The sequence below is a fragment of the Eurytemora carolleeae genome, unplaced genomic scaffold (assembly GCF_000591075.1).
Source record: "Eurytemora carolleeae unplaced genomic scaffold, Eaff_2.0 scaffold1401, whole genome shotgun sequence".
NCBI lineage: Eukaryota > Metazoa > Arthropoda > Copepoda > Calanoida > Temoridae > Eurytemora > Eurytemora carolleeae.
The window spans coordinates 22,283-39,099 of NW_019397308.1; the positions used below are offsets into that span (position 1 = coordinate 22,283).

Sequence of the window (16,817 nt, forward strand, 5' to 3'; positions counted from 1 at the left end):
TTAATTTATCATATTCAAAATAAATTCGTGTTTCAGAAAATGTAAATTAAAATGGTGTCGGTGGGATATCAGTCCCTGCCGGGAGAAGATCCTGACTTGGATCCTGGCAATCAGCTGACAGAGTCAAGTAATCAGCTGATCGGGTCACATGTGCAGATTTCTAGACGAGTGTCGTCGTCTTCAGCAACCGTCCTAAACTTTATACCGTCCTACCCATGTACTCCTTCTAGAGGGTTTAAGTAAGTATGGTCCTGTTCAATCTCAAAGTGCCCCTTCTCACTTTTAAATATTTTCTAACTATTTTACGTTCAGGCGGCCCTGTTTGATTGCTTTTTGTGTAATTTCAACGCTAGCTATGCTTGGGTTTACTCAGCATATTGTAGATATCAGGAGAACACCAATACATCCACCCAATCCACTAACAGGTTAGGAGTAGTCATTAGTAAGGAGTAACTAACCAGGAGGTCTCTGCTATTTATAAAGCGGAAAATCATAAATCTCGCATGTTTTTTAAAGGTTTTTAAAATTAAGTTCTTTTCTTTTTCCGAAAGTATATGGAGGTTTTGGATTCTATCGCTGAAATCGGGAAATTAGAAAAGTATAAGGAGGAATATTTACATAAAGAAGGAAAAACTTTTAATTTGAAATTAAATTTGTAATTTTTTACTAAACCTGTAAATTTTTAAATCCACCTAAGCGCCTAAAATCAAGCTAATATGTCATATTTGTAGAGGAAAAGAATATGATCAACTTCATGAATATGATCCGGGGAGAGGAAGGTTCAATAGACCAGGGGGAGGAGGAAGATGAGAAGAATCATCTACCAAATAGGTGCAGGATTTTCTAATAAACATGAGCATTTAGAGACGACCATATTGAGATTTTTAACATTAGTTCCAGTGAGCCTATATTTGTCGAGTGGCATGTCTGATTCACAATAGTACGGTACCCTTAAACTCGTTTGTTTGATGGAGAAAAGATGTTTTATAAAAATTTCATAGTTTTAATCGTTGTTTCTTCAAGTAACTTGGGAATTTATGCTACAGCAACAATGGAGAAAATTGTCTGAACTTGTAACTTTTCAAGCTGGACAAACATCTAACCAGGCTTCATTTTTAATAAGTCATTTTGTATTTAAAGTATAAAAGTCGTATTTCCCTAAAAGTCTGATTTGAGTTGATATAATCTTATTATTGATCAGATAAAGGTTTAGAGGGAACTGTTGTTGAGTTGATATAATCTTATTATGGATCAGATAAAGGTTTAGAGGGAACTGTTGTTGAGTTGATATAATCTTATTATGGATCAGATAAAGGTTTAGAGGGAACTGTTGTGAATCATGCATGGTCCTCTTCAAATGGGGAAACTATTGAAATTGAAAAATGTGTCTCTTAAGGAATATTTTAGATTTTGTATTGTTTAATTATGTTTTATACTTTATACTCTTTGTATCTTAAAAATTCACCGATAATTTTGATTTGTTTAAAGGGACTGTAAATTTAATTTAAGTGACCTTCCATTAATAGTGTTGTATGTCCGATCCTTTGGAGAAATTTTTAGAATTAAACATTTTTCAAGACAAAAAGCAATATTATCGGTCACATTATTGGGACACTCTAAAGCTAAATAATGCCATGTTCTTTTCTCTTTTGTTAATATAATTTCTTTCAAATCACTGTCTTTTCAAATATATAAGTTCGTTTTCACCTCTTTTCTGATTACACAAATCTTCTAACAAGGCTTTTAGGGCGCTTCGCGCCCATCTTCTATTTAAATTGTGAACATTTTCTTTTTGTTTACATTTTAAAACAAAGAAGAAAATTTTGCGGATTTAAAAAAAAAATTCGCAGATTTTCATGAATTTAATTTTTTTGTTACAAAATTAAAGACCTTTAAAACACATTTTTTTTATTTTTATCATTTATAAACCTTCCCTGTGGTCACGTGATGTCCCACAAAAAATTCGGGCCTGATCGGTTCAGCCGTTTTGACGTATATTGGATACAAACAAACAAACAGACAGACAGACAAATAGACACCCAAGCCAAATTTATGTATAGATTTTATAATTAAACATTTTTTATTGGCGCGTCTTTTTCAACTATATATTTATTTCAAACTACATTTTTTTCCAATTACAATTTCACATCTTCATTGCAATTTTAAAAAATGTGTTAAACCTGTGTTAAGTGTGGAAAAGGTTGAGAAAGAAGCTAAAGTCCCAAACAATACATGCTCTACTCCCGCAACTAAGGTTTGTAGTTTTTAAATCAGAATAATTATTTAATTTGAAATATTAAAATTTTATTTATAGTTTATCAGCCCCCATACTTTTTACAGTGCAAGAATTAATCTTTCCATTTTACGAGAAATCCTTTGAACTTTAAGGAAGGATTAATGAATTCAAAGAGAAGAATGTTGAATTTAAACATCTAGATTTGTTGAATTTTATGAAAGCATTGTTGAATTTAAAGAGAACATTGTTGAATTTAAAGAGAGCAATGTTGAATTTAAAGAAAGCATTGTTGAATTTAAAGAGAGCATTGTTGAATTTAAAGAGAACAATGTTGAATTTAATGAGAGCATTGTTGAATTTAAAGAGATCATTGTTGAATTTAAAGCGAGCATTGTTGAATTTAAAGAGAGCATTGTTGAATTTAAAGAGAACAATGTTGAATTTAAAGAGAGCATTGTTGAAGTTAAAGAGAGCATTGTTGAATTTAAAGATAGCTTTGTTGAATTTAAAGAAATAATTGTTGAATTTAAAGATAGCATTGTTGAATTTAAAGAAATAATCGTTGAATTTAAAGATAGCATTGTTGAATTTAAAGAGAACATTGTTGAATTTAAAGAGAGCATTGTTGAATTTAAAGATAGCTTTGTTGAATTTAAAGAAATAATTGATGAATTTAAAGAAAGAATTGTTGAATTTAAAGAAATGATTGATAAATTTAAATTCTAGAATGAATGACTGTTCAAATATCCCTGCTAACTAATCCTATCTTAGATATAAATATTTTAGGTTGGGTTTTTGAAAACACATAAGACTGCATCCAGTACACTGCAAAATATAATTTTTAGGTTAGTACTCTAATCTATAAATATAATGTAAACAATAAATATGTAACTTTCCTTACCATTTCCTATGATTTCTATTTTTTATATTTTCTTTAGTAGAATTGGGGGGGAAATATTCCCACAACCTCTATTTTTGGAGGTTTTAAATATTTTCTCCAGAAACACTTAATTTTGTATGTTTTTGTTATTTTTCATAAATAAATAATTACTTACTTCATTCATTTTTGGGCTTTTTGTTACAAGTGATTAATCAATTAACAGCCTGCACTTCATTAGAAATACTGTTGTAACTGATATATCGTTGAAAATTATTAGAGTAATTACAGTTAAGAAATATGAAATCCTTCATGATGTTTCTGTATACAAGAAAGGGCGACGACGACATTAATTCCGCTATTCATTTGTTATTGTATGAATTCTTAAAAAATTGTTACTTTCTAACGTTGACTAGACATTTTAATGGTTGAGATGAATAGGTATTATTAAGGGTTTTAATGTTTTATCAGATCAGCATCTGAAGCAAAGTAATCAATTATAAAATTATTTTTTGTAATGTTTAGTATTGAATATTTATTAGATATGGTCTAGAACAGAATTGGAATTTTGTTATGTATCCAGAGGGGAGTCATCTAGGACCACCTTATAATCAGGTATATAGGGTTAAATACTTATTTTAAAGTGTATCCAGATTGGGGGCATCGAGGACTACCCTATATTCAGGTATAAAGGGTTAAATACTTATTTAACCCTATTCCTGCTGGGGGGGGGGGCAATTTGACCCCCCCTGTAGTTTTTTTTACATAACTCAAAAAGTATTGGTCTGAGGCTGTTGAAATTTTCTGACTTTTCTTACATACCCAAAGCCCTCCCTTTAGGCCTAAAACCGGGCTTTAATACTAACTGCCTGAGTCCTCAGGCACACTGCCTGAATGACTGCTTTTGCCTGTAACAAACTAAATCTTTGTTTTGACCCACTTTCACTTGTCAGATTTTGATAAAATTTTGCTTTTTGGAAAGCCTATGACATAAGGAAACGGATTGCACAAGTTTTGCGAAAAATAAAATTGCACATTTTTTGCAAACAACCTGTCAAAGGAAATTTGCACATTTTTAGTTTTTCTCGATTAAAAATCAGGTTATTTAAAATTTTGCAAAAATTTTTGCATATTTGAAATGGCATGGTCAAGGGCTTTTCAAAAATGTATAATTTTTTATTTTTTGGACAAATTTTTTTTTGCAAACATTTTTACTATTTAACTGGATTTTGCGATAAAAAATTCAATTTTTGCAAATTTGCAAATTTTTTTGAAGATTCTAAAAGTAGAGCACAAGAGCTTTCTAATGATGTATCATTTGTCATATTTGGACATAAAACATCCAGGATTTAGAGGGGGGGGGGGACAGATTAAATATTGCTTGTTTACTTCATGACTTTAATCTTCAGATTAATTATCCGACGGGATATCTGGATATTTCATTCTAAAGTTTTCAGCTCTGAACACTCTTTATTTCAGTACAACCTGAACATTCCCTTTATTTCAGCACAACCTGAACATTCCCTGTATTTCAGTACAACCTGAACAGTCTCTTTATTTTAGTACAACCTGAACATTCCCTTTATTCTAGTGCAACCTGAACATTCCCTTTATTTTAGAACAACCTGAACATTCCCTTTATTCTAGTACAACCTGAACAGTCTTTTTATTTTAGTACAACCTGAACAGTCTCTTTATTTTAGTACAACCTGAACATTCCCTTTATTTTAGTACAACCTGAACAGTCTTTATTTTAGTACAACCTGAACAGTAAAAATTCCCTTTATATCAGTACAACCTGAACATTCTCTTTATTTTAGCACAACCTGAACAGTCTTTTTATTTTAGTACAACCTGAACACTCTTTATTTTAGTACAACCTGAACATTCCCTTTATTTCAGTACAACCTCAACATTCCCTTTATTTCAGTACAACCTGAACAGTCTCTTTATTTTAGTACAACCTGAACACTCTTTATTTTAGTACAACCTGAACATATCCTTTATTTCAGTACAACCTGAACATTCCCTTTATTTCAGTACAACCTGAACAGTCTCTTTATTTTAGTACAACCTGAACATTCCCTTTATTTTAGTACAACCTGAAAAGTCTCTTTATTTTAGTACAACCTGAAAATTCCCTTTATTCTAGTACAACCTGAACATTCCCTTTATTTTAGTACAATCTCAACAGTCTCTTTATTTTAGTACAACCTGAACATTCCCTTTATTTTAGTACAACCTGAAAAGTCTCTTTATTTTAGTACAATCTGAACATTCCCTTTATTTTAGTGCAACCTGAACATTCCCTTTATTTTAGTACAACCTGAACATTCCCTTTATTTTATAGTACAACCTGAACATTCCCTTTATTTTAGTACAATCTGAATAGACCCTTTAACAGTACCTGGATGAACCAAGTGCCCTGGAAACCATTAGTTGATGCCCAGGGACTTAACAACACATTTTTTATAATAGTTTTTAATTTTTAAATATTATCATTCATAAAAAGTTGGTTCTTTACTTTAAATCTTCAATGTTTCAAACGTTTTTAGGACAGACACAAACGATTCAACATGGATAGTTGATCAACGCACGCGTTTACAGTCTTACAGATTACAATTATATAGGTTTAAAAAGTCTAAACCTATTCATCTGGCATGTTTAAAAGTCCAAAAGAAGTCTAAAAAAGGTACTAGCAACTTATTTTAGTTTAAAAATTAGTGCTGTACTGTGTATAATTGACAATTCAGACGGGAGTTTAAAATTTTGATAATGCATTCTCCTGAGATGAAGTAAAATATAATTTTAGAATTTTTGTTAAAAATTTAGAAACATTTTAGAAAATTTTAAGATTGTTAAGATTTCTCAGGGTTACAATGCATTTTCTCTTCATTCTATGTGGAGCAAAAAGGAGGTAACTTTATAAATTGAATAAATACCGATTACATTACTCTTCTTAAGAAATGTACTTTAAAAATTCAATCTGAGACCCTAACATTCATTAATTTCCTATTAATTTAATACATCGAGAAGCACGTCCCTGAATATTCTTTAAATATATATATACAAACTAACTAAAGGATTCTGTTTATACTGAATAAATACTGAATAAGATATTAAAACACATTACTGCGCATTAATGTTATTAAACTGTAAAATTTAATTATCAATAAGATTACTGAAAATTGATGCATTCATGTTAGAGTTTTCATTTTCATAACGAATAATTATTAATATTTCTAATATTCTAGAATCTAAGGACGCTTCGCAGCACATTTTTTAGTAAACCAATGGGTACCCTTTGGGAAACATAGGCTAAATTTTTTTTTTCAAAATTCCAAATTTTATTTTTAGCTCAAATTTCTTATTCCACGGACAACGCCAAGCACTTAAGCTAGTATTTAATAAATTGAAATCTTTACTTAAAGTTCAAAAAAAGCAGATCACATTTTGGAAAAACTAGGACTAGGGTATTATGTGAAAATTGATTGAAGAATTTTACTTGTATAGTCAGGTGGACGTACACCACAAACTAAGAAATAAAACGTTACTTTTCATTAGGTCAAGAAAATACTTGGAGAGGATGCTGTGTACTTTACAATACTTAGGAATCTACTTTTCAAACTGTTTAACATAAAACCTTTTTTATTAATTTTTATTTCTTTTTTTTTTAGTTTACCTTACATCTTAGTTTTTGAGAGAGTAATAGTTGGGCTGCTAAATAAAGATTATCTTACAAAAACTTTAGAAATTATTTTACGAGAAATCAAGCATACAAATAGTTTTGATAAGTTAATATTAACAGAAATCCTGTTGATGCATTTGAATCGTTGTACAACTATGTACACTTTGAGAACAACTTTAAGATGAATTTAGAAACTTTTATACAATTGTATATCAAGAATGATATTCCAGTCAGGTAAGTCAAATTAGAATACTATTACAGAAAATTACCAATGGTTGATGTGGAAATCCAATTACCAATGTTTAATGTGGAAATTCAATTGCAGATGTCTGATGTGAAAATCCAATTACCAATTGTTGAGGTGGAAATCCAATTACCAATGTTTGATTGGGAAATCTTATTACCAATGGTTGACGTGGAAATCCAATTACCAATGTTTGTTGTGGAAATCCAATTACCAATGTTTGTTGTGGAAATCCAATTACCAATGTTTGTTGTGGAAATCCAATTACCAATGTTTGTTGTGGAAATCCAATTACCAATGTTTGTTGTGGAAATCCAATTACCAATGTTTGTTGTGGAAATCCAATTACCAATGTTTGTTGTGGAAATCCAATTACCAATGTTTGTTGTGGAAATCCAATTACCAATGTTTGTTGTGGAAATCCAATTACCAATGTTTGTTGTGGAAATCCAATTACCAATGTTTGTTGTGGAAATCCAATTACCAATGTTTGTTGTGGAAATCCAATTACCAATGTTTGTTGTGGAAATCCAATTACCAATGTTTGTTGTGGAAATCCAATTACCAATGTTTGTTGTGGAAATCCAATTACCAATGTTTGTTGTGGAAATCCAATTACCAATGTTTAATGTTGAAATCCAATTACACATTGGGCTAGGCTCTGTTCCATATCTCCCCCCCCCCCTTCCCCGGCCCTCTACATTAAATCCTGTTAACGTCTTTTGTAAATGTATTCGAACATGACATCCCTTAATTTGATTAGATTTTTCATTTAGTTTTTCATTTTTGAGTTGGTTTGGTATAGTTTAGTCTAGTCTAGTCTAGTCTAGTCTAGTCTAGTCTAGTCTAGTCTAGTCTAGTCTAGTTTAGTCTAGTCTAGTCTAGTCTAGTCTAGTCTAGTCTAGTCTAGTCTAGTCTAGTCTAACATGGATCTGTGAACACTGCACATGTTGATGTATTTCATGATTATTAGCCTAGTACAAATTTTAACTTCAGTCTAACACTAGTTTTCCAATATCACAGTTTTATCGGTCTTTACTGTAAGTTTTGATGTACATTGGATCCAAACAAACCTATAGACCAACCAAATATAGATAAATATAGTTATAAATATTTATTACTACGTTTAGAAGAGTTCATGGATATCTGGGACGAAATCAACAATTCTGGGACCTTGGCCGGTAAACTTTTATTAATAAAACGTTTAACACAGTTTGATCTTCAGTAAATGTAACAAATAAAAGCTAGCACTTGCATAAATTTAACCATTTTGTAGATTTCTATATAGACTCATCTATAATAGTTATCTTGGCATTTATACAGTAACCCCAAAAAATTGAGATTTTAGAATTTAATGTTCTTAACCTATCCTTTTTTGTCATAATAACATTTGTTGAAAAAATTGCCACTTTTAAAAAGACGAAAAATGGAGTCCGAAACTGAGTGCGTTGATATTGGATAGAATTTCTTTCTGAACTTTTCTCTTACTTCCTTCAGGTCTACAGCATTCCATTTTTTAAATACTTTAGCTAGAGTAAAGAATCTCAGTGGTTTGTTTTAACAATAATGAAAATTGAAAATATTTATATTTGGAGTAAATGTTTGAAAAGTAGGGATTTCAAAAAAAGGCAAGATTTGGAGGGATATTTATCTGTGAATAGGGACATGCCCTATGCACAACAGTACTTTCAAATCCCGGTTTAGAATAAAATCGATGGATCGGTCTCCTTGTTTTCCGTCAGAAATTTTATAGTTTTCAATAGCGTTCCCGTGTAGAAGTGACTAGCGGATTTAAACAACGAGAACTACTAGAAATTTTGTTCACATTTTTTAGATGTTTTAACATGGTGCATTATTCTCATTTTGTGTAGGTTTGCTAGTGAGTTGACATCTGTAGAGGAAGTTCGGAAGAAAATACTTGAAATAGAAAAAGAATTTGATCTCGGTAAGACACACAGTTTTCATCTTCTTTGTTCTTCTCTTTGAAAGATAATGCAATAGAAGAAGATAATACATTAGGAATTTATCCGAATAGTGTGTGTACGCTTCGTAAACTTGTACATGACGTCATTGGCTACAGTATTGGTTTTGAATCTAAACAATCAACAGTAAAACAGTCACTGGTAATCAAATAAATTAATCGTAGGTGCTAAAATTGGTTGTAAACTTACGACACGGATAAAACTATTTTAAAACAAAATTTATTAGATGTCATTAAGTATAGTTTAAAGCAAAATTTTAGGCTTGGTAAGTGAGCAAGGCCCAAAAAAAAACTTGGTTTAAAAGGGTAAAAAAATTGCAAAATGGTTTTAAAAGTTTCTCCACAACGGGAAATTACGTAAACAAAGTTTTTGGTGTGAAATAATTTAGATTTTATTACAGTTTTAAAAATTAAACTTGAAAATTTAAGTCTTCGTATTTAGGTCTTTGTTAACAATTTATATAATCCTGTATATTTGAAGTGATGATATCCGAAGATTTTGAGTCAAGTTTGGTTCTTTTGTCTCAACAGCTGTGCTGGCCTTTAAACAAGTTCTCTAGTCTCCCACTTAACTCAAGGTATTATTATTATTACTGTTAAAATTTTTTTATTTAGTATTTTTACATTTATTTTTGAAGTATTCTGGACTTATTCAAAGTTACAATACTTCTTTTTCTGATAATAATTCACTTGAACACGTCGTGGTTAAAAAAACGTTTTTCCTTAAAGTGATTCAAGACATTTTTAGTGGTTCTCTGTTTAAACGTATCTTCATAACGGTTTAACTGTTGGGATCTTATATTGGACCGAATTTAACGAATTTGAGCTAGGTAACTAAACTACCACCTACCTGCACCGATTTAAAGTTAAAGATTCATGAGGATTTTAATCATTGATTCAGGATTTGATCCGGCAGTAGGTAGTTCAGTGACCTCTCAAATTCATTAAATTCGTTCCCCTGTTTTTGTTCTTCCTCTGTCCGTTTTATCTAATCTAATCTGTTGTTTAGAAAAGCTTCTGCTGTCCAAGTTCTAAGCGACAAATCAAGGAAACTACTGAAGGTAGTTCTATTAACGCAAAAAAGCCTTTGTGTAAAAAAGTTTTAAAACTTACATTTTTTTTAGTTTTTTTACATCTGGTCAAAATTTTGAAACTCGCAATTTTATGGACAGTAATATTGATTGATCTTCTCAAAGTTGATACAAACTACAAAATCTCAGTTTTCACTCATTGTTCAAATTTTTCAAACAGACATAATGGGTCAACTTCAGCTAGTGTTTTAGTCTGATAATTTTATTATTTTTTTTAATCCTTAACTCAAAAAACCGCACTTATACACCTAAAATGTCTTCTTATCGAGATTTTTCCCAAAATAATATAAACTTGTTCAAAAATAATTTGTCCATTATTAATTGGGATTCATTGCATAGTCTTACAGTTGCTGATGACGTTTTTAATAGTTTTTGGGATTCATTCAATATAGTTTTTAACTCATTTTCCTCTTTTCACAAAAAAAAATCAATAAAAATATTCACAAACTTCAGCATTTTATGTTTACTTGCTTTCAGACAAACTAAGTAAAAATGCATATAAACAGTTACATAATTTGTATCTAATACAGAGCTTGTAAAAAAATGTATTATTCTGAACAAAATAGACGGATCCTAAATCACCAATTGGAAACCTTTAAATGAAGCTATAAAAAGAAAACAGTCTGAAAATAGTTCTATCGTTAGTATTCTCGTGAATAATACAAAAATCTCAAATCCAACGGAAATGGCTAATGGCTTCAATGACTTTTTTTCTAATATTGCTGGGAATATCAATAGTTCAATTTCTAAAACTTCTGTATTACCTGAGTTTTATCTTCAAAATTATCCTGATAGTCCTGAATAAATCGTTGAAATTATTAAATCATCAGAAAAGAAAAAAAACTGTCGACATTGATACCAAGTTCTAATTTAATTTAAAGCTGTAAGCTTTCAAAATATCTGCTCTGCTATTTTTTATTTTAAACAAGAGTTTCAATACAGTTTCAATACAGTTGTATTCATATATTTTTAAATCTTTGTATTATTTAAACAAAGAAACACATTTTCTGCTTACTGTTCCACTTAAGTCTCTTTATTATACTCTTATCCAATTAACAGCTGTACTGGCCAAAAAAATAATTTGTTTAAAAAATGCCAGAAAAGAGCACTTAGAATAATTCAAAAAGCAAAGTATAATGCACACACCCAACCTATTTTTGCATCATTTTAACTATTTATAACACTGTTATTTTTGTTCGCAGTTTTTTAAAAATTTTGGACAGAAATTTTCTCTTTATCGAGGAGGTACAAGACTTTTTAGATTTAATTTTGTCCCGAGCTTTAGCTTGTCTGAACTTTCAGTGTATTCGTAAACGATAGTGCTTCTTTTTTATAAATACAAAGCCTTCACCAATTAAAAATGCAAATCTAATGCTGATAATGATGGACTTGGACAAGGACTACTCCAAGGAGCTGAACTAGAACCAGTAGCTTGACAAAGACTAGGACTAGAACTAGTACTAGACAAAGGATGATCGTGCAAGGACAATGACAAGGAGATGGGGTTGGAATAGAAAGAGAACTAGATCGAAACTATTGACAAGAACCTGAACAAGGACTAGAACTAAGACCAGGACTAGGACGAAGGTGATGATATGGATAAGAACCAGAACCAGGACTAGAACTAGGACCACAACTAGGACGAAGGTGATGATATGGACAAGAACCAGAACCAGGACTTGGACGAACGTGATGATATGGATCAGGACCAGAACCAGGACTAGAACTAGGACCAGTACTAGGACGAAGGTGATGATATGGATCAGAACCAGGATTAGAACTAGGACCAGGACTATGACGAAGGTGATGATATGGACAAGAACTTGAACAAGGACCAGAACCAGGACTAGAACTAGGACCACGACTAGGACGAAGGTGATGATATGGATAAGGACCAGAACCAGGACTAGAACTAGGACCACGACTAGGATGAAGGTGATGATATGGATCAGGACCAGAACTAGGATTAGAACTAGGACCAGGACTAGGACGAAGGTGATGATATGGACAAGAACCTGAACAAGGACTAGAACTAGGACCAGGACTAGGACGAAGGTGATGATATGGATCAGGACCAGAACCAGGATTAGGACTAGGACCAGGACTAGGACGAAGGTAATGATATGGATCAGGACCAGAACCAGGACTAGAACTAGGACCAGGACTAGGACGAAGGTGATGATATGGATCAGGACCAGAACCAGGATTAGAACTAGGACCAGGACTAGGACGAAGATGATGATATGGATCAGGACCAGAACCAGGACTAGAACTAGGACCAGGACTAGGACGAAAGTGATGATATGGATCAGGACCAGAACCAGGATTAGAACTAGGACCAGGACTAGGACGAAGGTAATGAAATGGATCAGGACCAGAACCAGGACTAGAACTAGGACCAGGACTAGGACGAAGGTGATGGTATGGATCAGGACCAGAACCAGGATTAGAACTAGGACCAGTACTAGGACGAAGGTGATGATATGGATCAGGACCAGAACCAAGATTAAAACTAGGACCAGTGCTAGACCCAAAAATAGGACCAGGACTAAGACTACCATTTAATCTTTATCAGGACTGGTTATGGGCTGAGGATATGCTGTACACATATTTTCGCGGTATTCTGATAAAACGTAAACAAGAATATGGAGAAGAGGAGATAATTAAACAGAAAGCTAAGCTAAGGTAAGCTGATGGCTGCTGGACAATATCCAGCCTCTTCATTTCATTTCAATTCATTTTATACTTAAAAACTTTTAATAACATTTATTCGACAACAAGTTTATTCATCAAATTCTTCAATTTTATGTTAATCTTTCTTAGGTCAATTTCACTTGTTGGTTATTGATTTCAAAATTGGGCTGAAATGAATTGTGTTTTTTTTTCTGTATCATAATATTGCAAAATAGTTTTTTTTGTAAGAAATAAATCTATAATTATAGAAACAAAGAAAGATCTTTAAATTTTCTTTAAAAAATCTTATTTCATATTTTTTTGCCCTGGAATACCTATAGAAAACCGTTAACTGGCTTCCCTTCCGATATGCTTTTAGGGCGTTTACACTCATAATCAATTTCAACTTTTAGTTGTGGCAGCTTTATCTTCTCTTTGTACAACAAAAAAATAACAAAAAAAAGTTCGCGGATTTAATGATGTTTTTTGCGCATTTTCAAAATTCAACAAAAATCAAAAATGTTTGTACACAAATTTATGGAGCAACCTTACCAGGGTTTATTTGAGGTCCCACACAAAACTTGGGGTCGATCAGATCAGACGGTTTTACGTTTATATGATACAAACGGGCAGACAGACAAGCAAAGTATATATATACTAGGTTTTTAGTGCGCTTCGCGCCTATTTTCTATTTAAACTTTTAACTGTGTTTGCGGAGTTACTAATATTTTTTAGCACATATTTAAACTTTTAAAACCAATCAAAAACTTGTGGACACAAATTTTTTTAATTTTGAGCATCCAAATTTGTACTCGATCGGATCAGCTGTTTTGACGTTTAATTGATACAAACGGAAAGACAAACAAACAGACAAGCAAAGTATATGTATAAAGATAGAAAAAATAATTAAAATTAAAATGAATTGATTTATTAGATCTCTGAACAATGAAGTGATGAAACAGTGCGTTGAAAATATGTCCTCTAAATCGGAAGGTAAAAGGGGATATTTTTGTCCATTATCCAATCTATTGTCCATTATCTAATGTATTGCCCTTTGTCCGTTAACCAATATATTGCCCGTTGTCCATTATCCAATATACTGCCCATTATCCATTATCCAATATATTTCCCATTGTCCATTATTCAATATATTGCCCAGTGTCCATTATCCAATATATTGCCCATTGTCCATTATCCAATATATTGCCCAGTGCCCATTATTCAATATATTGCCCAGTGTTTATTATCCAATATATTGCCCAGTGTCCATTATCCAATATATTGCCCAGTGTCCATTATCCAATATATTACCCAGTTTCCAGTGAGCATAGTCCAATGTCTAGTTACCATCGTTCAATGTCCAGTGTGCTTGTCAATGTCCATTGTTGAGTGTCGTGTAAACAAAAATGGGGGGGGCACGAAGTGTTTTACTTTCCGGAAAATTTAAAGTGTTTAAACATAACTTAGCATTGTTGTAGGAAGCTGATATTACATGCATTTTTTGGTTTTGAACGGATCTGAGAATAAGTGTGGGTGTGTGCGTGCGCTTCATGTGAAAAATATGCTTTTTTGACAGTAGATCAATCTTAACATCATTGACTGCACTTGAACATTTAATTTGATACTCTTGAAACAAATATGAGCTCAACAAATTCAATTTCAAAGCCATGAGTGTCTGCGCGCCCGCACCAAAAAGAAAATATCTTTGAAACGTATGTGCTAAGTTAGACCTGAGTTAGATTAAAAGGAGCATGAGATACTTCAAATTACAGCGAAATTGGGACAAGGAATTCATTTCCAAGGTCAATATAGACATTGGTGCATTCTGACCGGCGCGCTATTAGCCAGCAGTTCGGATATGAGTCATCTTAACACAAATGTTGCATTTTGTATGCCAATTTATAGGTAATTGCCGCACGCACTTTTGCTCAGATCCGTTCAAAACCAAAAAATGCATGCAATAGACATATTTTTGAGTTTGCATGCAAAAAAAATAACTCCCTATAAAAATACTAAGTTATGTTTAAGCACTTTTTAAATTTACGGGAGAGTAATAGGCCCCCCACCTTTCCTTGTAAACGAATTAAAACTAACACAAATTTTGCCAATCATTTATCTTTGCAACCTGATGTCCAAAATACTAATTCAACTTGATCAAATTGGCAAAGACATAAGGATTATAAAATCAAAATTTTAGGCAAGTATTAGGTTCTTTCGTATCCAAATTCTTAATACATGTTACCACTTCAAGATTGTTCTGAAATTTACATTAAAAAAACCTAACTTTCGCGCACTAACATTTTTTTACATTAGGAAATTGTACTATTTTCTCTCGTTTTTTCAAATTTAATTTAAAGACTAACTGAGTGTTTGAAATTTTTTTACGAGTTCGTTCAAAAATTTTATAATTTATTTTGACCAAATATTTTAGATCTGGATCCTGGATTTAAACCTTGGAGCAAAGATGTTCTTGGGTTTAAGATTAATCAAACTATTCCTTGGTGTAGGTCAGTATCTCCCCCCCCCTCTTCATCGATGCTTAGAAACGGGTTTCTAGAGGAGCGCTGTAAATCACTGCTGGCACTCTTTAAAACTGAAGGACTTTCCCCTTTCCCTTAATGAAACAAGAAATAATGAAATTTATTTTTTAGATATTACGCACTTTCCCCTTTCCCTCAATGAAACAAGAAATAATGAAATTTATTTTTTAGATATTACGCACTTTCCGAAATCACCTTTATTGATTTTCTACGTGAGCAACAGTTGAACAGATATGAGGAGTTTATATCAAAATCAGAATCAAAATTCACCGACCATGATAATCACCCTTGATAATTATCAATTAGATAAGCTAGCTGTACTTGTTGCTTTTCAACTGAATATATCTTCAGAAAAAGCTGTTTTGAAGACTGTATCTTCAAAAAAAGGTGTTTTTTTCAGAATATAGTTATTTTAAAAGCTCTTCCGCAGCATACAGCTAAAGAAAAGTTGTTCCGCAAACAAATCTCTAGAAAGAGTTGTTTTTGCAAAATATAGCGCTTGAAAAGGCTCTTTTTGTAGAGTATAGCTCTTAAAAAAGCTCTTCTACAGAAAAAACATCTATAGAAAGCTACTCTGCAAAATAAAACTGAAAAAAAATTGTTCTGCAAAATAAACCTGTAAAAAATTTCTTCTGCAAAATATAGCTTTGAAAAAGCTCCTTTGCGGCATAAAGCTGTGAAAAACTGTTTTCTTGCAGAGTGTAAATTTAAGAGTGTGCAGAATATTTTGCTTAACAACTTAATTATTTAGATATAAGAATCTTTTCAATATATGCAAATGCATGTTTTTGTTCCTTCAAAATCTGCATTTTACCAAACTTTACAAATGTGTGATAATTCTTACAATAAGGATTTCGTCTATTTTCTCTTAATTTTACCATTCATTTTTTTTCCACCTGAGATGATGTTTTTTCCCGAACACTGAGATTAATTATATTGTTTATTGTGACATAAGTACATAAGTACAAGAAGAAATTTTGTTTTAAATTTTGGATTTAGAAACTGTTTTCACATAGTACCTGTACCAATCTGATCCACACAGTTCCAATACCAACATGAGCCACATAGTACCAGTGCTAATCTGATCCACATGGTAATAGTACCAATCTCAGTCACATATTAAGAGTACTTATCTGAGCCACAAAGTACCAGTACCAATCTGATCCACATGAATAGTACTATTCTGAACCTCATAGTAACAGTACAAATCTGATCCACATAGCACCAGTACCAATCTGATCCACATAGCACCAGTACCAATCTGATCCCATAGCACCAGTACCAATCTGATCCCATAGCACCAGTAACAATCTGATCCACATAGCACCAGTACCAATCTAATCCACATAGTAACAGTACACATCTGATCCACATAGCACCAGTACCAATCTGATCCACATAGCACCAGTACCAATCTGATCCACACAGTAAAAGTCATTTCTGATCTTCATTTAATTGCTCTATTCATTTTTAAATTGAAAAGATAT

The 16,817-nt window shown here is 32.1% G+C and overlaps 1 protein-coding gene across 3 annotated transcripts; it reads left to right on the plus strand.

Moving 5' to 3' along the window:
• Window positions 1-16: 16 nt before the first annotated feature.
• On the plus strand, window positions 17-16,657 carry LOC111713428 (galactose-3-O-sulfotransferase 2). Of its 3 annotated transcripts, XM_023488276.1 has the most exons (19): window positions 17-239; window positions 313-425; window positions 732-831; window positions 2,191-2,254; window positions 3,023-3,081; window positions 3,656-3,728; window positions 5,492-5,563; window positions 5,977-6,030; window positions 6,678-6,724; window positions 6,922-7,035; window positions 8,176-8,226; window positions 8,917-8,990; window positions 9,508-9,604; window positions 10,036-10,087; window positions 12,693-12,802; window positions 13,725-13,783; window positions 15,222-15,297; window positions 15,502-15,638; window positions 15,685-16,657. In XM_023488276.1, exons 1-18 carry the CDS (start codon window positions 52-54, stop codon window positions 15,620-15,622), a joined length of 1,524 nt encoding a protein of 507 aa, XP_023344044.1. In that variant the 5' UTR covers window positions 17-51; the 3' UTR covers window positions 15,623-15,638; window positions 15,685-16,657. The 3 variants fall into 3 exon arrangements, with proteins under 3 accessions (XP_023344044.1, XP_023344043.1, XP_023344045.1); XM_023488275.1 differs by having other exon boundaries at window positions 15,502-16,657; XM_023488277.1 differs by having other exon boundaries at window positions 5,986-6,030; window positions 15,502-16,657.
• The last annotated feature ends 160 nt before the right edge of the window (window positions 16,658-16,817 follow it).